This window comes from Arachis ipaensis, chromosome B8 (genome assembly GCF_059453495.1).
Source record: "Arachis ipaensis isolate K30076 ecotype BB chromosome B8, ASM5945349v1, whole genome shotgun sequence".
Classification (NCBI taxonomy): domain Eukaryota; kingdom Viridiplantae; phylum Streptophyta; class Magnoliopsida; order Fabales; family Fabaceae; genus Arachis; species Arachis ipaensis.
In genome coordinates, this window is record NC_142443.1 from 13,175,745 (window position 1) to 13,200,984 (window position 25,240).

Below are 25,240 nucleotides of genomic sequence, written 5' to 3' on the forward strand. Positions count from 1 at the left end.
GAAGTTTTTTCTTTCTTAGTTAGCAAGCTTTTTGTTATTGCAATAATTCTGCAGGCAACAAACTATACTATGTTTTGATTTGTTAAGAAAGTAAAGTGGAATTGAACTAATAAGTAACGAGGATCATTGAATAAACTTACTTTTGGACTAATTGAGTGTATAAAGCTAACAAGTAAATTATGTGTTAAAAAGAAAAAGCTGATGATGGAATGGTTGTTGAATAATGTGGTTGCATGTGGGTCATTCAGGATCTAAATTATATAGTATGCTACCTCTCTTATATTTGGGATCAATGTGGTTGATGCAATTTTTTTTTCAGCAACTTTGCAGTATGTAACAGTTTTATTTGATGTATGCATAGGAATATACATGCTTATGATTTATCTCATGCTGGATTGAAACTTGGTTTATATAATTGATATAATTATTGTGTAACAGGAGAAGTTTATAAAAAAGTTGGCAGAAGTTTAGGCCCAACATGCCGAAGCTTAATCATAGGGAATGGAGCTATGATGTTAAAATTATCGTCGGTCTAGAAATTTCTCATAATAGAAAAGGAAACTCGTTGTAAGCATAGTTCCAAACCAACAAATAATCCTCAATCAAATTTAAATTGTTTGTCACAAGTACAAACCCCAATAAAAATAAACCGAAGTATTTAAACCTCGGGTCGTCTTCTCAAGGAGTTGCAGTGAGGTATGCGTATTATCGGTTATGGTATCAAAGGGGGGGGGTTTGATTGATGAAAGGACAAGAAAATAAACCAAGCAAGCAATTAAAGAAAGTAATTAATAAAGAGAGACATTCATGGCAAGAGTTGAGAGTTAAGCTTTCTATCATAGTCATTAATGATCATACAATAATTATCAAGAGTTTATCTCATTTAGTCATCTCTTAACAGTAGAAGAAGGTACAAAATTATCTTCACATGAGAAAAAGTCAAACAAGACTAGTTAACCTCAATCCAAAAGTCCTAATCAACCTACTAATTGAATTAGCAAGAGATTAGAGTCAATAGAAACAATATTAACTAATAACCCTAGATCACCAACATGAGTTGGGTATTAATGACTCAAAATTGTCCAATTTCTCTTTCCAAACCAAGAATGCTCAAAAACTACTCTAACATCCTACCAAACATTTTGTCAAACACTTGGAAGGCATAAAAGAAAAGCACCATAAATTGCAAGAAACTAGTAAAATCTACTACTACCCAATTGTAAGGAAACAATAACAATAACTCAATTAAACAACATTGAACATGAAATACCTCAAATTGCATTAAAGGAAATTGAAATTGACAAGAGTTCATCACAACATAAGAATAACCAAATTGAGAAATTAACAAGAGGAAATAGGAGAATCAAGATAATAGAACTAGAAATTGTAAGGAAAATAAGATGGAAGCAAGAATTTAACCCTATATCTAAGAGAATTTAACCTAAACCTAATTCTAGAGAGAAGAGGGAGCTTCTCTCTCTAGAAAACTAAGTAAAGGCTCATCATAACTATTCTAAGTGCTCCTCCCTTGTCCAATCTTCAATTCTACATGAAATAGTCTCTGGAATCAGTTGGATTTGGGCCTGATAAACTCAGAAATTGCCCCCAGCGTTTTCACTTTAATGAGGTCACGTGCAAGCTACGACGCATACGCATGGGTTACGCGTACGCGTTGCTTGGCATTTTACTTTCCATGCGTACGCGTCATGTCACGCGTACGCGTCACCATGCGACTTCATATCCACGCGTGCGCGTCAATAAATGCACTCCAAATTCTTGATTTTCCATGAATTCTCCACTTTGCATGCTTTTCTCTTCACTCCTTTGATCCATTCCTAGCCTTTTCAACCTGAATTCACTAACAAACACATCAAGCCATCTAGTGGAATCAAAGGTGAATTAAAACTAGCAATTTAAAGGCCTAAAAAGCATATTTTTACACTTAAACACAAATTAAGGGAGAATTATAAAACTATACTATTTCATTGAATAAATGTGAGGAAAATGTGATAAAATTTTCCAAATTAAGCACAAGATAAACCACAAAATTATGGTTTATCAAGCTACCACCAATTGATAAAGACTTGATTTGGGAGAAAGTGTGTGGTAGGCAAAAGAAGAATCGAGTTTACGAAAAAAGGGCATTCTTTTCTAGCTCTATCAAGTCTGGAACCACTTTTGCCAACTCTGTATCTAGAAGAGCATCTACAAATCAAAATTTTGTTCCTGATTTGCGAGAACAGATTTATAATCTCAATGAAGAGATTTTTTAACGTGTTACTCAACAGACAGATGAGCATATTAGTAAGTTGTTAGATACACGCTTGACTTTTTTGGAAAAGACTCAAAAGAAGTTGAAAAGTTAGAACGGACAATTGGAAATGCCAAGAAGAAAAAGCCGAAACAGAAGAGATGGAATGAGGCTTATGTTAGCTATTACAAGAAGGTTAGAGCGTCAAATAGTTTCACTTCTGTTCTACTACCACCGCCACCTTCAATCTCTTTGGATGAGGACTATAATGATAATGGGGATGAAGATGACTCTGAGGACTATAGTTGATAATTTTAGTATGGTTGTATCAATACACTTTGTTTATGTTTTGAATTATATTGACTTGCTTGTTTATAGTATTTTTCTTTTAGTTTCATAATACGATGAACTTGTTTATTTTTTAAAATATTATAAATGTTCAAATACAAGTTAGATGAAAATTTGTATTCATTAAATTTATACTTATTTTATATGAAAATAAGTTTATTTTGCAATGAAAAAATCTAAAAAAATTATGTTTTACCTTACTGATGGATTTACAGACGGATTTTTTGTCTGTATTCAGAGTTTGGAAATGCTTTCCAAGGCTCTGATTACCGATGGAAAATCTGTCGAAAAAATTGATGCTAGTTACCAACGAAAAATCTGTCAGAAAATTGGATGGTTTAAGCGAAATAGAAGTGACGATTACCGAGGAAAAATCTGTTGATAACGGAAAAAATCTGTCAATAACTTATTGACAGAAAATCTGTCAAAAAATCTGACGATTTTTTAGCGAAACAGGGGACCATTACCTAGGAAAATTCTGTCGGTAACGGGAAAAATTCTGTCGGTAAATTACCGACGGAAAAAATCAGTCAGTAAGTAATTTTTGATGAGGTTTTTATAGAGGGACAAAATCTGTCGGTAATTTCATCGGTAACCAAAAATTCGTCTGTAAAGAAGACTAAATCTGTCTGTAAATCCATCTCTAATAAGTAATTTTCTAGTTGTGAGCAGTGATGAGAATCAATTTTAAAAATAATGTCATAGTTCTCTCACTACAAGAAAAAAGTTGAGTACCGTCGGATTTAGTGTCATAGAGTAGCAGCGAATTTACCGTCGGAATTATCGGCAATAATCATGTTGAATTCACAAGGTTTTTTAATTACTCGCAGATTCTATTTTCCGATGGTAAATCCGCCGGTAATTTTAGGAGGGAATATAAATTAAATTGGTGCGTTCTTTACCATCGGGTTTACCGTCGGATAACTTAATTTAGTGAAATGATGTGTTTTAGTGACTCACAGTGGTTTATCGTCGGAAAATTTCGATGGTAAAAGTGGCGTAAATTCAAATCACAAACCCCTTCCCCCTCATTCGAACCCTCACCATCATCACCACCATCCCCCGTCCCACTCTTGCATTCCAGCTACTGTCACCATCCTCTGCTGCCACCGCCAAGGCCACTGCCGTTGCCTTCCCCTCTCCGTCGCCGTCAACCCCCACCGTCGCCTCCTTCTTCTCCTTCTTCCCCCCTCTCAGTGCCACAATGGTCCTTTCCTCCTTCTCCTTTCGCCTTTTTCAGCCCATAGCCTCCAGCTCGCCCTTTCCTCTCTAAGATAGGACCAAGCAGAATAGGGCAACCGTAGTCCAACTCCCTACTCTGGCGGCTCATAACCGCCTCCTCTAGCGCCAGCAACAACATAGTGACGTCACCTTCCTCCCTTCTTCTTCATTACTTTCTGCACCCTGCATTCAAGATTTTTTATTTGAACTATGTTTTTTTTTTGTCTAATTGTGTTATTGCTGCATTGATGACTGTTTTACCGAGAAATTATTACTGAAATTATTTGATAATTTGATATTTGCAGACATGTCGATAGGTAGAGGTGCTACGGATCAGGCTACTGGTCGTTGCCATAGCCGTGGTCGGGGTAGAGGGAGGGTTTCTTCAGGTACCCCCCAGGACTTTTGGCTCCTCTCCCTCTACTCTGAGCACCTTGGTGATGCCACAGGTTGTGGATTTAGCGGAACAGCCGTTCATCATGGTCTTTAACCTCAACTACGTGCCACTGTCTAGGGTGACGACACTGCCCCCTATCGCTCAGCAGCTCGCATCCACATTGACGCCGCCTCCAATGATGGATGCCACGGCTCCGGAGTCCATCCACGATAGTAAGGCAGCAGCTGATGCCCCACCACCACCACCTCCCATCGTATGGTTGAAGATTTGGCCTGATGGCGACACGGGGTAAGTATCAAGTTGAGTCTCATGTATTTCCTATTTATGGTTATCGCTGAAAGTGACTAAAAATTGATTCTGGTTTAGCCGATTTATGTTTGAATACTGGTTAGTGTTTTTCAATTTCAATGATTATGATTAACTTTGTTTCTGAAAGTTCCTAATAATTGATTCTTGACTAGTGGATTTAGGTTAATTTGGTTGCCTGTTTAGTGTTTCTTGTTTCAATGATTATGGTTATTGCTGAAAGTTTCTGAAAATTGATTCCTATTTAGCGGATTTAGGTTGATTTGGTTGCATGTTTAGTGTTTCCTGTTTCTATGATTATAGTTATTGCTAAAAGTTCCTGAAAATTGATTCCTGTTTAGTGTATTTAGGTTGATTTGGTTGCCTATTTAGTATTTTCTGTTTCAATGATTATGGTTGTTGCTGAAAGTTTCTGAAAATTGATTCCTGTTTAGTGAATTCAGGTTGATTTGGTTACCTGGCTAGTGTTTTTAAGTTTCAATGATTATGATTAACTTTTTTTTCTGAAAGTTCTTGATAATTGATTCATGTCTAGTGGATTTAGGTTGATTTGGTTGCTTGTTTGGTGTTTTCTATTTCAATGATTATGGTTGTTGCTGAAAGTGCCTGAAAGTTTATTCCTATTTAGTGGATTTAGGTTGATTCTTGTTTGTGGGTTGTAGGTTTGCGCTGAACAACAACGTATGTACTCAGGAGTTGACCAACATCATCAAGTTGATGTACGACCACCCCTGGCCCAGCTACATGAAGATCCCGCTGAGACCAAGGAGCGATGGTTTCAGAAATGGGTGATAATTAATATTTTTTTATGTTCAAACCTTTTTAACTACTTTATATCTTCTATCTTTCTTAACTAATTTTGAAGTTTTTTGTTGCAGTTGCACTTTAAGTGGGATGTAGAGCATGATCTGACTATCCGGAAGATATTCGACCATAGAATGGGTCGACGGCTCCAGTAGATGCTGAATGATGTTCGCAGTGGCTCTAACCAGACATAAAGAAGGCTCTATTTGTTCATTGGGAGACCGATGAGGGTTTTCGGCATCGATGTTTCACTAACAGAGCTAATAGTGTCTCGGTTAGGTCATCCAAATATACTGGTGGCTCAGTGACCTTCATGAAGACGAAGGTCAGGCAGGTATGTAAAGTGACTTTAATTTTGTTAATAACTTAGTTATATTCTTCTGCATATCATTACTAGACATCTTTATCACATTGTTTTAATGTAACATATGTAGTCGAAATTGTTGGATCACGAGTGACGTTGGCAGAGACGTTCAAATACACCCACATGCTAAAGGAGAACAAAGAGGCATTTGCTTATCAGTGGTCTCAGAATCATTATGTGAGTAAATATACATCTGATTATGTTCTGCTATAAAATTATTAGAGATTAACTATATATCTATCATACTAATCACAATAACTTGTGTCAATTATACAGGAATCCTACACACAGAGACTAGAGACCGCGACTTAGCAGTCTCAGTAAGGTGGGGAGGATGCCGCCGATGGCTCTACAGTTGTAGTCGTCGATCCCGATGTGATTTGGCGAGAGACCGCCCCAGCGCTACAAGAACCGCTTATATAGGATGTGGTCGTTTTTCGCCAGCAGCCTCCGCACATCCACATTGAAGCCATCGTCAGACTTCACCACCAGTCAAGCCGTCGAGTCTGAGGAAGGCATGGATTTGAGACTGCAGGCTCAAGAGCTTAACGATTATCGAGAGAGGTATCAGGAGATTCTCAACAGCGTGACGTCTACAGATGTGCTCAGGCTGGAGTGAATGCAACATATGGAGGCTCAGATGGAGGTGTACTAGACCCAAATGCACGCTACTAACATTGACCTTGCTGGTGGCAGATGGACATCACCACCTTCTGCGGCGCCGACTCAGAGCCACGGGACCGACGACGACGACTACCTGGATCTGTAGTTATTAGTTGTTCATTTTATTGTTTCATTGTATTTATTTGATATACCAGACTTTTAATTTATTTGAACATTGTATTATTTATTTTAAATAAATTTTTTTCATTATTTATGATGGACCACTAATTGTGTGAAAAAATTTAAAATTAAAATTGACAATTTATTTCAAATTGAAAAAAAATGACATTACTGTCAGAGTTATCGTAGGAATAATCCGATGGTAATAGTACGCGAAATAACATTTTTTGGCGCCAACAATACCTCGAAAAAATTCGCCGTAACCAATTAGTTTTCCAAGCTGATAATCCATCGCAAAATCCGACGGTAATCACCGTTGGACGAAAAAATTTCATCGGTAAATATTTACCGGTGAGGTTTATACCTTCTAATTGTTTTCAATGGTAATTAAATCACTGTCAAATTTTATTTGTTTTTTCGATGATAAATTTGACGGTACTCAGCGTTTTTCTTATAGTGTTTATTTCTTCAATTTTGTGGATTTTGGGGTTAATAGGAATGAAAATGGGAATTTCGGATTTGTATGTGTGGAAGTGGTGACAAAATAGGAGAAGAGAGGTGGTTAAAGGTGGTGACAGTTTTCTGTTTCTTTGTTAGAATGTTGTTGTTGCAGCGACTTCAATGAAAAAGAAGATAATGTTGTCATTGTTGCAATTTCGAAATAGTAATTGAGATCTGTTGTTCTCGCGGCTACTCTGGGAAGATTTAGGAGAGGGAAAAAGTGACTCTGATATTGTTTGTTATTGTTGTTGAAGTTACTTTGGGGAGTGAAGGAGTGAGGGAGAATGAAAGAGAAAAAAAAAAGGAAGAGAAGCAGTATAACAGAATTTATTTGACACCTTAGCCTATTCTACTACTGTAATAGATTTTTTTTTACAATTGAGTATTTTAGTAGCGTTTCTAATATTTGAGAGATATTTTTGTCGTTAACAAAATAAAAATAATTCTTAGGGTTAAGTATTTTTTTTGTCTCTAACGTCTTGGGTCAAAATCAAAATCGTCTCCGACCTTTTTTTATTAATATTATCCTCAACGTTACAAAACGTTATAAAATCATCATTTTCCTAATTCTTGGACCAAAATATCCTTTATTATCATCTCTCTTCCACCATCTCCACCACATCTATTGTCAGCAAGAAGAAGAAGAGGAAGAAGAAGGCTTTGCTGGCGAGAAAGGGTGCAACGGTAGCAAGGTCGTCCCAGCAACAATAACCCTCTCTCTCTCTGGAAGAAGAAGGCTTTGCTGGCGAGAAAGGGTGCAACGGTAGCAAGGTCGTCCCAGCAACAATAACCCCCTCTCTCTCTCTCTGAAGATGAGGAGAAGGATGACGAAGAAGGGTATTTTAGTCTAAGAATTAAAAAAATGATAATTTTATAACGTTTTGTAACGTTGAAAATGATATTAATAAAAAAAATCAGAAATAATTTTAATTTTTGATATGGTCACCATTAATACGAGCTATAACTCGGCCTCATAACCGTTATTGGCAGTCACCATAACTCGTCATTTTTCGTTATTGCTCGGTTCTTATGAGCTATAACTCGGTGACATCAATACTCTTATCATAACCGACGTCTCAAACGGTATGATAAAATCGGTTACGAAACCGACAATTTATCACCCAGAATGTAACAGACGAAGAAATATCTATAAAAGAAAGGTAAAGTATCTTTTTGAAGAACATTTTTGAACTTGACACTATACTGACTTAAGCATTGGAGTGCCTTTGCAGGTGCATTCCCCCCTCCTCCTCTTTGTATTGCTTGTGCTCTCACACAAACAACAAACACAAGAAGCTCGGATTTTAAGAGACGGACGCTCCACCTTGCAGCCTATAGCTCGGTCGATTCCGAGAAATTGAAGCCGATCTATTTCCCAGGCAAGATCATTTTCTTTTCAGTTCCTAGTCTTTAATTCATTTATTTTCCAGCATTTCAGTTTTAAATTTCATTTCAATCAGAACGTAATCTAATTCTCTCAAAGTTTTTGAAACATTTTTTGTTTGTAAACTTTTCCATTGTTAATACAATTTAATTATTTTTATTTCACTGTGTCGAGCATCTATCAATAGGTTCTTCGGTTGAATTTTTTGAGAAGATATATATACTCTTGATACAAACTTAATTGACATATGATGTCAAAGTCGAAATCAAAATTCAAACAAAATCTGGCACAGACCTACATAGTGCAATGGGGGCACTTGCCCCACTCTCATTTCAATTTTTTTTTAAAATATATATATATATAATGTGCCTCTATTTTAAATTTTAAATGACTCCACTATATATAAACTAATCCCAATTATTTAAAGTTTTAAATCCATTTTATCCTTCTATCATTTTGACTATTAGTTAACTTAATCAAATTTAGATCCAGTTTGGATAAATAGCTTAATTAAGCTCCTTTTAAAAAAATAGCTTAAATAATAAATGTTTATATTAAAAGTAGCTTATAAATAAGTTATTTTGTGTTTGATTTTTTAGTTCTAAAAGTATTTATTTTAAAGAAATGTGATAAAAAGCTTTTTATTATGAGAGAAATCATTGTTTTTAGAGTAAATGTCATTTCCGGTTCCTAACTATTTTTTCGATGGACTTCGCACCCCTAACAAATATAAAAACCCAAATCGTTCCCTATCTACTTTGATATATGTACGTTTCAGTCCTTGCAATCGGTTCCGAACAGGTCACTTGCTGACGTGTCAGTCACTTGCTTGGCCATCTTCTTCGTTATTGTAGGGACAAGTTACTGACACATCAGTAAGTGACCTATTCGAAACCGGTTGCAGGGACTGAAACGTACATATATTAAAGTAGATAGGGACCGATTTGAGTTTTTATATTTATTAGGGGTGCAAAGTTTATCGAGTAAATGGTTAGGGACCGGAAATGACATTTACTCTTGTTTTTAACTTCTTCATAAGCACTTAAATAGTTTCTTAGAAAGATACAATTTAGTTTTGAAAATTACACCAAATATTAATACTACTACTTTTCATAAATCAAAAGCTCAAAAAAGTAACTTTTAAAACTTCCCAAACGGGCTCTTAGTCTTCTCCCATTCTCAAATTTCAGTCGTCATTCCTTTATTCTCTTAAACCCTCTTCGTAGTTTCATATTTTCAACCTTCTTTTTTTATTCATTGTCTAGTGGTCATCTTCTCTTCATCAAAAGATAAATTTTAAATTTTCTATTTTTTTATATAGCTCTCTATGACTCTATGTATCTTACAATTTCATTGTTTCTCTTTTTGATGTTTTTAATTGTAAATTTTAATTCAAGCAATTATAGTTTAGGTATTAATATAATTTTTTATTCTTTTCATGAATTTATATATTTTATTTTATTCTCAATTTAGTAATCTTTATTATTTATTTATTTATTATTTTATTATATGTAATTATGTTGCATATAAATTTTTAAAGTGAATTGATCAATTTATTAATTTAGAATATATATTTTTTATTTTTAGAAATTGTAATGAAAAAATATTTCAAAAAAAAGCTACCACTAGAATCTGAAGTCACTCCATTAGTCTCTTCTAAGAAAAAGAAGTTCTTAGAATCCAATGTGGAAAGCCTGGATCCTAGACAATGACCCAAAATTTTAAATTATAATCCAAATGGTGGAGATGAAGTTTTTACGAGCTTATTTGCAAAAAAGTTCTTGTCAAGCAAGAGAACATGATTTTTTCCAAACATATTTTGGGACTTTTTCTGTAGATTTAATGCTGATTGGTTTGATAAATTTGACAATTGGTTGGAATATAGTATTTCAAAAGATGTTGTCTTTTGTCTCTATTGATATCTTATGAAACCTAATGGTGCGAGTGGTGATGCTTTTGTAAAAGAGGACTTTTTAAATTAGAAAAAGAATGAGTGATTACAAACACATGTTGAAAATCATGATAGTGCTCATAATCAAACTCGAAAAAAATGCGAAGCACTCGTGAAGCAAAAGTAACATATTGAAGTTGTTTTTCAAAAGCATGACCAAGCTAAAAGAGATTACCAAACTCACTTAACAGCAACAATTGAGTGCATTAGGTTCTTATTGCGACAAGGATTGACTTTTCGTGGTGATGATGAATTGCACAATTCAAACAATCAAGAAAATTTTTTGGAGCTTCTTGACTTTCTTGCTCAACATAATATAGAGATTGATTGTATTTTTAAAAATGCTCGTGAGAATCTTAAACTAGTAGCACCTAAGATTCAAAAAGATATCATTAGAGCTGCTGCAAGTGAAACTACTAAAATTATTATTGATAATCTTGGAGATGATGTATTTGCTGTTTTAGTTGATGAAACTCGAGACATTTCTATTAAAGAGCAAATGGTTGTTTATCAAGTGGTAGATAGACAACTTCAAGTTGAATTATTTTCGAGTTACTTCTTTGTATAGCTTGTTTGAATCCAAGTGACTCATTTTTTGCATTTGATAAGAAGAAGTTGATTCGTCTAACTGAATTTTATCCATATGAATTCTCTTCTACTCAACTTTTGGCACTTGATAGTCAACTTAAAAATTTTATACTGAATAGGCGTCTTGATAATGAATTCTCTAATATAAATGAAATCGGTGGACTATCTCAAAAATAAGTTGAGACAAAAAATTATATTATTTATCCATTGATATTTTTTCTGTTGAAATTAGCTTTGATTCTATTTGTGGCAATGATATCAGTTGAAAGAACATTTTCTGCTATGAATATCATAAAGAGTCGACTTCGTAATCGAATGAGAGATGAGTGGTTGAATAATTGTTTGGTTACATATTTAAAAAGAGAGACATTCAATCAAGTTGATAATAAAATAATTATTTTAATATTTTCAAAATATAAAAACAAGAAGAAAAATACATTCAAGATTTGAAGAGAAGAAAGTTAGTGATTAATGTAATATTTAATTTTTTTTGTATTCGAATAATTAATGTGCACTTTTATTTATTTTTTTTAAATTTGGATTAATATATCTTTTGATTATAATGTGTATTATTTTTGCTTTTTAATATAAATTTTTTGGATCCATCACTACACAAAACAGAAGAATTATTTTACGAGTTTACTAGATCGAAAATTTTTCATTTTTGGTGTTAAAAAAAATTATAGATCCAAATCCAATGTCACATTCAGTAAGGATTTATGATACATGTATAGGATGTACTCAATGTGTCCGAGCCTGCCCCACCGACACCGTGGTTCGTAGCCACGTGCTCTAATCCTCTGAGCTACAAGCCCCATCCCGTCTCCACTGGATCTGTTTCCCGGAGTACCCTAAAATTAAAAAAAGAGAACCTTCCCTCGGTTATTGATAGAGTGAATAAATCTATCATTTCTTAAGATCTCTTCTGATTCAAAATCATGGTATAACGTGTATCCCCCTGTTCCTTCAAAAGTTATGATATAACTATTTTTTAGATAAATAATTAAGAGTAAAAATGTACGTACAATTGTACAAATATGCGTAAGAGCTCTTAGATTATTCAGCTTTTATTGATTTGATATTTTAAAACAAAAAATAAATATAATGATACTTTTTCTTAATTATATTTTTTTATCTCTTGCCAAAATTAGAATATGTCTAAAATGAGTATAACCATTATGTGTTTATTGGATGTGCCATATTTATATAGACCATTAGATTTGATTAGATAAAAATCAAAGGCTAATATAAAAGAAGAGCATTGATGGACTCTAATAAATACAGAATATCCTAGTACATAAATAAATGCTTTAAATGACAATACTTTAATACACAATACTTTAAATAGTAGCAGAATCTTTTATTCTTAAATAATTAAATATAAAACATATAAATACAAAAATATGAGTATTCTTTATTCAATAAGATTAATTATTATGTAAGAAATTTTTATGATATTAAAAAATCATATTAAAATAAAATTTTAAACTGTAACATAAAAATATAAAATAATTAAAATTTTATTTTATATTATTTGACAAATAATTAGATTATTATATTCAAAATTTATTAATTAATTAATTTTGTTAAAGATATTATTATATAAAATAATTTTTCGTCAAAATATTTCGAAAATATAATTTATTTAAAATATTATATATAATACATGAAAATATTAACTTTTTTTTCAATTTTTTTTTAGAAAAACGAAATAAAAATAATATAATTCTAAATACATGCCTATCACATTATATATTTACTTATATTAGTAAGACCTAAACTAATCAAACTTACGTAATTAAAAATATAAAACATATAAATATAAAAAAATAAATATTTTTTATTTATTAAAATTAACATTTAAAGTTTCATATATATAATATTTAAAATTATATATTTATTATTTTCAAGTATTTTTTATTATTTTAGTTAAATTTTTTATTCTCTAACTCGACCAAATTTATATATATAGGTGAATTATATCCAACTCCCTCTAAAACAACATGTAAATTAGCCTCTATGACGTGATATATTTTAATTAGATGTTTAATTTTAATTTGAGTTAATTTAACTCAATAAGAGTTAACATCTTAACTAAAGTAGGACTATTTTATAATAAAATATTTTTTTAAATGGATAATTATATAATTTTTGTAAATATTAAAAAATAAATTTATATTCTTTTACCAAATCATTATTACTTAAATTCGTTCCACCCTTCTATTAAAACATACTTTTTCTATTGAGTGAAGTATATTTCCTCCCTTCTACTGTTCCTTCATCACTCAAAACGCGTTGAAGGCACACTATAATTCAAATCAGGACGGAGAGTAAAGATGCAAGTATCCTTTGAATATCTAATGCAACAGATCTTGTGTACGATCCAATGATCCATAACCATTTCAAAGAACGATTTTGATATAATTGATATAGTTCAATTTAAATTCTAACATACGGATGGATCAAATGCATATCTAATTCAAGCATCATTTTAATATATGCAATAATTATCATAACCCTAAATCATAGATTAATGCATCCTGATAATCAAGAATTATGTCACACGAAATTACGTGAACTAAAGAGTAAAAAACAACTACAAAATAGCAGCACGACTAAATACACTATCTTCAACTAATCGCAGATCCACTACAAATTGAAATTAATATAAAAGAGCAATTAGAGAGAGAAATCATGAGGTTACAGAGAGCAAAGATTCTATTTTTAAGTATTTTATCAAATTATATATTTATTCTTTTAAATAATTTTTTAATTATAAAATAGTTTAATCATAGTTAACATAACCAATTAAAAAGTGACATGTCATAAAGAATAATTTACATGTTAAAATATAAAGAATAGAGTATAATTTAGTGTACAAATGTCATAATATTTTCAAAATATTTTTATTTTTTTTGGTATTTATATGTTTTCTATTTTTAATTACGTAAGCTTGATTAGTTTAGGTATTACTAATATAAGTAAATATATAATATTAGCCATGTTTTTAGAATTATATTATTTATTTTTTTAAAAAAATTAAAAAAATAAAAAGTTAATATTTTTATGTATTATATATAATATTTTAAATAAATTATATTTTTAAAATATTTTGATGAAAAATTATATTATATAATAATATCTTTAATAAAATTAGTTAGTTAATAAATTTTAAATATAATAATCTAATTATTTGTCAATTAATATAAAATAAAATTCTAATTATTTTATATTTTTTTGCTACAGTTTAAAATTTTATTTTAATATAATTTTTTAATATCATAAAATTTTTTTATATAATAATTAATCTTATTAAATAAAGAATACTCATATTTTTGTATTTATATGTTCTATATTTAATTATTTACGAATAAAAAATTTTGTTAATATTTAAAATATTGTGTATTAAAGTATTGCCATTTAAAGCATTTATTTATGTACTAGGATATTCTGTATTTATTAGAGTCCATCAATGCTCTTCTTTTATATTAGCCTTTGATTTTCATCTAATTAAATCTAATGGTCTATATAAATATGGCGCATCCAATAAACACATAATTGTTGTGTTCGTTTTAGACATACCCACAAAATTACACTCATCAATTTTTTATTTCCTTCTTTAAATATATGCAAAACAACAGCAACAATAATATTATTGTTATTGTTGTTATTGATTAAAAAAATTGAAAATCAACAAAAATCAAAATATATTTTTCTAATCATTTTTTTATCATATACATAAATAAATAGTTGTTAATATTTAGTTTTCAAACATAAAAATAATAACTTCAAACTAATCATTCCAAAAAAAATTTTAGTTTGGGAGAAAATTATAATAAAATTCTACTTACATTACTAGCATGTGAATTTTGTTCAAGTTATTATTTTCCCGAACTTGTTTATTTTTGTTAGTTTTGGTTTGTAGTAATATTATATTGTTGTTACTTTCTATAATAGCTTTTATGGTTTTGTTTATTTTGTGGTCGGATCTGTAAACTATTTAATTTTGCTTAAAAAAAAAAAGAAAAAGAAAGACGCTGATTGCATTATACAAATGACATTATGTAAAGTGATTTTATTGTGAAGAAAAAAGGAAATATATAGTTTTGATTTTTGTTTGTTTTCAAATTTTTAATTATTTATTATTATTATTATTATTATTATTATTATTATTATTATTATTATTTATTTTTTTAAAAAAAATAAGAATTGGAGATGTTTTCAAAGGAAGAGATTGTCATGAAGGGAGTAATATTATCGATATGAAAATGGCATTTTTCACTCCCTATATATATATATAATTGAATGGTGATTTTTTTCTTGAATTAAGAGGATGTAGGTTCAGAGTACATTTCTTTTTATGGACTCTTGTTTAAGTGACTAATAAAATAAAATTTCTCTTGACTGATAAAATATTTTCTTAGAAATTGAGATTTTAAACATCTCACCCCTCAGGTAAGATTGAATCCATCCCTTTCCAGTAGGGGTGTTCGCAGATCGGATCGAATTGGATATGGCCAAAAATTCGATCAGATTCGCATTAAAATCATCGGATCGGATCGGATCCAATATCCGCAGCTTTTAAGGTTGGATCCGATCGGATATCGGATATATCCGCAAAACATAAAAATATTTTTAAAAGCTTACTTTTATTAAAAAAATGTCAATAAAATTTATTTTTTCTATTCTTTTAAATATGTTTACTCTTAAAATAATATTTAACATACTTTTCTTAAATAATAAATTAAAATAATATAACATATATGATAATTATTAATTGAAATAAAACATAAAAAGAATATTTACTTATTTATTTCTTTAATGTTGAGTTAAGAAATTAACTAAATTAATTAGTGATGACAAACATTATTTTTGGGAAAATAAATAATTAGTGTTGATTAATTATAATTGCATATTACTAATTGTTTATAAAATTGCTGCAGGCCAAAATCTGATTTACAGCCCAAATGGAAGGGAAAATAAAACAAGGGTAATGGGTTAATGAAATAAATGAAGCCCATGAGGAAACAAGGCTGAAAAATCAGAATGGGCAAAAAGATTGGATACCCGATCCAAGCCCGAATTGATTTCAATTCCCTCCATCTTGCTCCAACCAAAGCAACGTTCCTCTCCTCTCTAATCAAGTCACATCAAGACTTCAGAAAAGTAAGAAAGAGAAAGAGAGAAAAAGCTTCCTCCATAAGCTAGAAACCAAAAAAGCAAGAGAGAGAAAATTCAAGCTTGGAGTACAGAAGCTATAGCAGAAAATATAATCCAAATCAAGCTTAGGTTAAATGTAATCCATCTCATCTAACTTGCATAAAATCTTCTTCTCTTCTTCCCAACTCTCTGCTCTATCCGAAAATGGCATTCAAGGGAAAGTTGTTCTCTGCCCTATTCTGTTTCGCATCTACGGTCACAAGTAATACTTGGGGACCAAGTAGTTTTTCAATGGCTCAGATCAAGTTGACCATGAGAAGATCTCTATGGTTACTGCTTTATGGCTTTCAGTCAAGATGAAGAAGTCAAAAGGAAAGTTTCTACTCTGAGGATTAAGGAGAAAAAGTGATTCTGTGGGTTGGTGAAGCTCAAGGCTCAAGGTGTTGACCTTGGAAGAAGAACCAAGCAACATGCAAAGAGATAAAAGAAGCTTGATGTTCATTCAGAAAGCAAGGAGAGAAAACCAGAGTTTGAGAGTTGAGTTCTGTGAAGTACTCCATGTGAAGTTCCTCTACTTGGATAATGCTTTCTATCAAAGAAGCATTCGGCCAATACTGAAGAACTAAATCAGTGATTTGCGAAGCTGGTTTTTCACATAGCAAAGAGGCTGTTGATGAAGTCAATCTCCTTCATGTTTTTCTGAATGTAATGTACTTTTCTAAGTTTATCTTTCTGTAATTTTTTGTGAAAAAAGGCATTGTGAGAAAGCTCAAGTAAAAGCCATGAGTGGAAAAAGGCTGAGTGAAACACTTGAGAGAAAAGCCTAGAGTCATTTTCATATTTCTTTAGGTGTGTTTATGTCTTGTATCTTGTACCTGTGAGGTATCCCTTTCTTAGTTGGGTTAGCACTAAGAGTGAATAGCTAGGTATTAGCATAGCCAATGTCAAGTTAGGTTAGAACTTGAGTGTGAAAGGATTGGGTCAATCATGTGTTATTGGTGTATGTAATACTGTTAACTATAGTGAAATTCTTCCATAGTTGTGGAGGAGACTGAATGTAGGTTGCATAGCACAAGGCAACCGAACCAGGATACATGCTGGTGTTAGCTTGTCTCTTCTCTGCTGTGTTCTATTTTCTGATATTCATGAGACAAAAATAAATTGTCTCATAAATTTTCGCTGCTGAGTTCAAACAATCAGAATTGCAAATTTGTTTAAAAAGGGTAATAACAGCAACTAAAAAGGAAGGCATAGATTCAACCCCCCTTCTCTAAGCCTACCACAACCTTCATTTAATTTTGCGGATGCGCGGATATGCGGATCGGATATGCGGATACCAACACAAAATCCGCAATCCGATCTGATCCGAAAGCTTTGCGGATCGGATCCATATCCGCAATTTTCAGATCGAATTCGGATAAACACCGCAGATATGCGGATCCCTTACTTCCCATGGAAGAGTCTGAGATTGCTTATTATTAACTCAGTTCCATTTCCTACATTTATTAATGGCACCTGCACCAGAAATAATTGAGGATCTTAATTTTGGGTGTTGAGGTAAACAATGCAACTACACACTAACACCCAAACTTTGCTAGAATGGAATCCAAACCATTACTGGGTCTAATATTTCTAACCTGACTAAATATACGCAAAAAATCAATCATATGCATAAAAGATTAATTACTAAATTAGTCACTTATTTAAATATAAATTAAAATATAAAATATATATTAAAAATAAATTAAATAATATATATTTATAAAAAACACACACTAAACATAATCATGAATCTCACAGACTCATCAAGTTCTTCTCAACCTATACATCACTCTACCCCTCTGAGCATAGACTGATTACCCTCCAGTTTAAAGAAAACTCTTGGAAATAAGATTGATCAGTTGGTAGAATTCACTCATGTTCCAGAAGACTCTCGAACCCCGGCCACTGAGTACCCTCTCATAAGTCCTTACTCTTTCTACCACAGACAAAAGAAATCAACCCTCACTTCTATTCGCCATCTCATCCATAGAAACCCTTCTCCTCCTCCTAAAGAAGTCATCCAGTCCTCTAATCTCCAACAGTGTGGTTTAAAAGCCACTACTGCTGAACAATACATAACCTTAGAAATCCCACAAGAACTCATCCAAAACTACCAAAACCAAGGCTACACTCATATGCATCTAGGGGCTGTCAGGCTCATTCTTACCCTTCATGGAAGGAGATCTCTTCCGGTAACAGCCAAAGTTGCTCTTTTAGATACTACTTTCAAAGAATATCAACATGCCTTGATCGGAGCATTAGTAACAACACTCTCAAATGGAAGTGTCATTCTTACTATAGCTCCTAATTTCACCATGAGATTATCAGATCCTACGATAAGTCAAAGGCTAAAAATCCAAATACAGTTGGTAGGAGTAATTCAAGACTCTAATGCTGAACAGGCCACCTTACATCACCAAGTCCTCTATAGAGTCCAAGATCATGCTCTTGATCTTAATCTCCCAAACACTACTGGAGAGGCATTATTCATGTTCACAGACAGTGCTGGAGGACCTGCAATAGTAAATATTCCAAGGATGATCACTACTGAAGAACTTTCTTCTATCATTCCGTTGGAATGGATTACTGATTATGAGAAAGCTTTCCCAAAAGAACAGGTTGATGTTCATACTACAGCACCTCCAACTATTACTCATAACAGTGATGGTACGGTGACCACTGTTTTTCAGAAACCTGGAATGACCAAACAAATTTCACTGCGAAGATCATCCTTCAGAAGGATCAATATGATCTCTCCTGTTCAGGTGCAAACAACTCATGATCAAAATGATCCACCAGTGCATTTCTATGAGAACGGAAAACCTGTTTACGTCTCTCACATAAATGGCCACTTCATTTGGGATGTTGATCCCTCTATGTGCGATTCTGACTGTGACTGTGCTGATCAATGGAGTGACACTGATGATGAAGATTATGCTAGAAGACGGAGGAACAGGAAAAAGAAGAAGAAGTTGTTACAAGCCCCATGCTCCTTTAAAAGACCTGAGCCTCCTGATGATGCTGAATCAGCTCCAATGCTCAGAAAGAAACCAATGATCAAGAGGACGAAACTGTCTAGGAAAAGCTTCGCAGATTATCCTTTTCAGCCAGTCGATACAATCCCATGTATCGCCACCCTCAGATCTTATGAGGAAGAATTCCCACCTTTAGTAACCCAAACTGATGAAAAGAAAATCACTAAGAGACCCTATGTGATACCTCAAGGAATCACTCCACATGGACATCAAGCAACAACTCCTCAAGAGGAAGTGCTCAATTGGCATACAGATAATGCAGTCAGCCAAAATAAAGTATTGCTCCGGATAGATCACACTCTTGATACTTTTGTAGAGAAAACTGAGGGTCTCTCAGTACAATTAAGTTCTATGGCAGAACAAGTGGCTGAACTCAAAGATCGACTTTCTGCACAAGCTTTTCAACTTGATCAAGAACTCAAGGCCTACATTGACAATCGCTACTTTGGCCCAGAATTCCAAAAGAAGAACAGAGAATTGGATCAAATCAAGGCTCAACTTCGACAAATTGAGATGGACAAAAGCAAAACAACTATACCCCAAACGCTGTCCATAGACCCATTATCTATGTATGCCAAACCATATCCCTCATATTCACCTATCTTATTTCCTTCCACATGTTCACCACCAGAAACCCCAGACTATGACTCCATCTTCAAATCCACCTACCATTTGGCCAGGCAAGCAAACACTAAAAGATCCATTTCTCCCCAAGGACGGCATCATTCGTCCCTGCCTAAGCCACAACAACCTCAGCCATCCCTCCAATCTAGACCTCATCCTCCTTGGAAATCAGGAAACTTTTTTAGAGACGAGACATCTCCCAATGTCCCTATAAAAAATAAGGGCATCAAAGAAGGGTCGCCAGCTCCAGGACGATCAATTTATACCTTTACTCTGGATACTCAATCACCCAGTGAAGAGATTACTGAATAATCAGAAGATGAGACCACTGAGACCAGTGAACAAGAAGATGAGGAGTCTGAAGGAGATTATGAAACAGATCTTTCAGCAATAGCCATGGTCAACCCTATAGAAGAAGAGGAGGAAGAGATAACTTCTGAAAGGGATGAACCAGAAACTTCAGCTAATCACGATCATATAAGCCCAATTGAAGTTAAAACTCCCAACAAATGGTTCACTTTTGATGATGTCCCACCAGCAAGGTACAGAGAAAGGTTGAATGAATTTAGTGTTTGGATTCAGACCATGGCCAACCCAAATCTCACAAGCAGACAAGTCCTTGCAGATTTCATAAATCGGATGACTGGCAATCTCCGAAAATGGGCAACTAACCTTTCTGAGTATGAAAGACTCCAGCTCATCAATGGTACCTCTTCACAGTTTCTGGGAATAATACATCAAGAATTTCTAGGAGACATTGCAATTATCCAAAAAAAAAATTCTCAAGAATACTTTGAGATGAAGTGCTGTTCACTCAACAGAAAAGACTTGAAAAAACACTACAAAAAGATGGCTGCTAAATATTATCCTCTTGGAGGAAATAATAATCCGCCACTTAAGCAAGTCTTTATAGCATCCTTGCCAGATGAGCTTCAGCCTGAAATACAGCGAATGATGATGACTCTTCGCAAAGAAGTGGCTACCACTACTATTGGAGAAATATACCAGTTAGTCCTAGCTGCCTTGGACAAGTTGTGTGAACAACAACAAATGTTCAAACAGCTTAACAAAAACTCAAGCAAACTCAAAAGAGCATGCAGCAAATCCCATTTGAAAATTAAGTGCAAAGAGTCAAGTATGTGTGAATGCAAGCCAAAGAAAAAGACGCATTGGCGATCACCAACCAATACATTTCATCAGAAAGCATTCAGAAGGAGAAGAAGCAAGCAAAAGTATCGTTACTTCAAAAGGAAGAAACCCTATACCAAGTCGAACAAATGCTTCATCTGTGGAAAACAAGGACACTTTGCTAAGTCATGTCCTCACAAGACAAAAAAGGAGATAAAAATGCTCCAGTCTTTAATGGATGCTGCCTCCATTGGTGATGAGGAAGATCTAGAGTCAGTACTTGAAGAACAAAGAAGCAAAGATGATGAAACTGAATACGTTTTTTAAGACTCTGACTCAGAAGAGAATGGTTCAGAAGAAGACCTCCCACCAAAAAGGTCTATCTTTACCATATCATCCATTGCTTCCATCACCACAAGAATTCCTAAAGGAACGAGTATGCCAGAAGAAGAACTTGGGTATCTCGGATCTTTATGAGTAAAACAGATTGATGGTACTCCTAGACCTCATTTTGATAAACCAATAAAGGCTGTTGCATTAATGGACACTGGATCTTGTGCTACTGTCGTAAAACCACATGTCTTACCAAAAGAAATGTGGACACCTTTTTCCAAGAAATTCGCAGTAGCTAACAGTGAAGTCTTCACCATCAATCTCATCTCCAAAAAACCAGTTGGATTGGAGATATTTGCAGGCCAGACCACTTGGCTTAGAGTACTGGGAAGTTATCTCCCAGACAAAGACGTTTTGTTCGGATTCGATGCCTTCTTCCGAACTCATGGGCTACATATCAAACCCACTGGTCTGAGTTACAAAGGGCAGTTTTTGCCTTTTACAGGGATACAAAGTATCCTCGAAATTCAAGAAGCTCCAGAAGAATATAAGGAGATCCAACAGTTACTCCTCAATGCTTGCTGTGATAGTCATGATCAATTCAACCACCCTGCTCCTTTATGGAAAAATCCAGAATTTTATGTTCGACTCCCCTTCAAAAAGAATGAAGACATCAACCCTACAAAGGCCACTCATTCAGGGATGAACTCTGAAGATCTTAAGTTGGCAAGAGCTGAATGTGCAGCCCTTCTTGTTCAAGGACTCATTGAACCAACCAACTCCAACTGGACATGTCAAGCATTCTATGTTGAAAAAAGAGCCGAGCAAAATAGAGGAAAAAAGAGGCTTGTCATTGATTATAAGCCACTTAATGTCTTCTTACAAGACGACAAGTTTCCTCTACCAAGAATCTCAGTTATTACACAGAGATTAAGTGGAGCAAAAATATTCAGCAAGTTTGACTTGAAAATTGGATTTTGGCAAATTGGGCTCCATCCTGAAGATAGGTATAAAACAGCGTTCTGTATGCCTGAATTCCAATACCAATGGACGGTAATGCCATTTGGACTCAAAATAGCCCCCTCTCTCTTCCAAAAAGCAATGACCAAAATCTTTGAGCCCATACTACATTCCACACTAATCTACATTGATGACATCTTACTGTTCTCAAAAGACAGTGAAGCCCACAAGGCACTTTTGGCCCAATTCACTCAGATCATCAAAGACCAGGGAATCATGCTATCAGCAAAAAAGAGCTCTATTGCTAAGACAAAAATTGAATTTCTTGGGATGATTTTCGAAAATGGATTTTTCCAACCAGGGGATCACCTCGCCAAAGAGTTAATCCATTTTCCTGATGAAAACTTGACAGTCAAATAAGTCCAACAATTCTTGAATATCGTCAACTACATCAGAGACTTTATCCCAGATGTGACCAGACACACCAGCCAGCTGTCAAAACTCCTAAAAAATAAGCCCCACCATGGGGACCTGAGCAATCCACAGCTGTCAAAACCCTGAAGAAGATAGCACAAGACCCCACCTTTAAAGATTCCCAGCACAGGAAAAAGAATATTGCAGACAGATGCTACTGATGAATTCTGGGGAGCTGTGCTACTTGAAGAGATTGATGGGACGAGACACTATTGCGCGCATGCTAGTGGACAGTTCAAAGAATCTGAAAAACATTACCATGCCACTTACAAAGAGATTCTTGCTGTCAAAAGGGGAATAGAGAAATTCAATTTCCACCTCAGTGCTTATCATTTCACTGTAGAAATGGATAACACCTCTTTCCTATCAATGTTAGAAATCAAGAAAAAAATTCTGCCAGACTCTCAATTGCTAAGATGGAAGGACTGGTTCTCTCGCTATAAATTCGAGGTAAGACACATCAAAGGACACCAAAACACACTTGCTGATTTCCTATCCAGGCCAACCAAAGAACCACTCCCAAACCAGTAGAATTACTCCTCAAACCAATCCATTACATTTGCACCATGAGTTCCTACAACCCTTCATACACCATTCCATTTCCTGATTGTCCACTTCACAATAACTCATACAGAAGAAAAATTGGTCCTTTTTCCTTCAAAGCAAGACCCCAGACAGCATTTCAAATAGTCTGTCTAGCCAGACAAACTTTGTTCTACTGGTTACACCAGCTCCTTACCATAACCCAAATACATCCAAATCCGAAGTACTTTGACGTGGATACCCCTTTTTGCACTATACCAATAATCCAAGGACCTATACCAGAGAAAATGATGTGGTATATCTGGGCTCTGTCCTCTCTATATCCATGTGCCATCATAATACCACTCTTCCCTGTATATCACATCCTGTGTAACCGCACTGAAGCCCAGTCTCATCTAGTCCGGTTATTTGCTATGTATGCACCACTTGGGGCATGGAGAGGAATGTTATATAACATGATCGAGCAACACCAATTATGGGATAAACCCTCCAAGACAAAGCGAAAATTCTGTTGTTTTGTCACCCTTCAGAGAGATTATTTTACTGGATGTAAAGCACATACTGAGAAAGCACATACCATGAACAAGGTCGATATTGTTGGATATTCTACCATATGGCCCACAGATGAAAAGACAGTCCTAAATGCCTTGACTAAATACCTTTGTCAAATTTGGCAGCCTGGACTATATGGTGAAAAAGATGTAGTTGAAGGACTCACATTTCAATCAGATGTTCCACCGATAACTCTCCAAGAGTTTCAGTCCGATAATCAACCAATTTGGACAATACTCCTTTTATGCTCCAACAGACCAGCCCAGTACGTCCACACAAGTTCCAAGCAGAAATTCTGAAGAAGATCTGAATTCTGAAGATCCAGGTGGAAGAGTTTATGCCTTACCACCAAGCCCAACTAGAATTGATGCAGGAATACCCGATGATGCTGAAGGCCCAAAATCAGACCCATATGACCCATACCTGCAAGATGCCCAAGATCCAAATGAAGGATACACTGAAGATCCGTTTCTCTACCTACAAGACTCGGATACAGATTTCAGAGCTGTCAATTTAGCTTCTGACTCATCCTTTTCAGATGGTGATGGGACCCTTCCAGAAGACTATTTCAAACCGTCTCTTTATTAGAACACTGTTGTTCCTACTATGTATAATTATGAGTGTGCTGAAATAAAGTGACCTTAGTCACATACTTAGAAAACGCCAAAAAAGATAAGGCTTATCCTTATCCTCCAGTTGGTAATGTATGATAGGATTGTTTAGATTTCACGTCTATCTAGAGACCTCTATATAAGGAGGTGCTCACCCCAATTGTAATCAGATCTCAAGAAACATTGTAATATATCCACTTTTCCTATCTCTCAAAATGTTCTGAATTCTCTTTCTCTCTCTGAAAGCTTAGCTAGTGCTATTTCCTTCTTCCTCAGTCCAGTGCCATAAAAGTATGCTCTGAGCTTGCCTCTTTAAGAGGATGAGTCAGAAGCTAAATTGACAGCTCTGAAATCTGTATCCGGGTCTTGTAGGTAGAGAAACGGATCTTCAGTGTATCCTTCATTTGGATCTTGGGCATGTTGCAGGTATGGGTCTGATTTTGGGCCTTCAGCATCATCGGGTATTCCTGCATCAATTCTAGTTGGGCTTGGTGGTAAGGCATAAACTCTTCCACCTGGATCTTCAGAATTCAGATCTTCTTCAGAATTCCTGCCTGGAACTTGTGTGGACGTACTGGGCTGGTCTGTTGGAGCATAAAAGGAGTATTGTCCAAATTGGTTGATTATCCCTGAAGTTATAAATCTGGACTAAAACTCTTGGAGAGTTATCGGTGGAACATCTGATTGAAATGGGAGTCCTTCAACTACATCTTTTTCACCATATAGTCCAGGCTGCCAAAGTTGACAAAGGTATTTAGCCAAGGCATTTAGGACTGTCTTTTCATCTGTGGGCCATATGGTAGAATATCCAACAATATCGACCTTGTTCATGGTATGTACTTTCTCAGTATGTGCTTTACATCCAGTAAAATAATCTCTC

The 25,240-nt window shown here is 34.3% G+C and overlaps 1 protein-coding gene across 10 annotated transcripts in view; it reads right to left on the reverse strand.

Moving 5' to 3' along the window:
* Positions 1-1,707: 1,707 nt before the first annotated feature.
* Positions 1,708-25,240, reverse strand: part of LOC107613185 (uncharacterized) — a 31,766-nt gene continuing 8,233 nt past the window's right edge. For 3 of the 10 annotated variants that reach the window (XM_088496706.1, XM_088496712.1, XM_088496707.1), the window contains one exon: positions 1,708-1,849. In XM_088496706.1, coding sequence (XP_088352832.1) covers positions 1,723-1,849 — 127 coding nt within the window. In that variant the 3' untranslated portion in view covers positions 1,708-1,722. Of the gene's footprint in view, positions 1,850-11,527; positions 11,750-11,819; positions 11,863-17,034; positions 17,574-25,240 lie in introns of those variants that run through there. The other 7 variants (XM_021108878.2, XM_088496714.1, XM_088496708.1 and 4 more) reach the window with 4 other exon arrangements.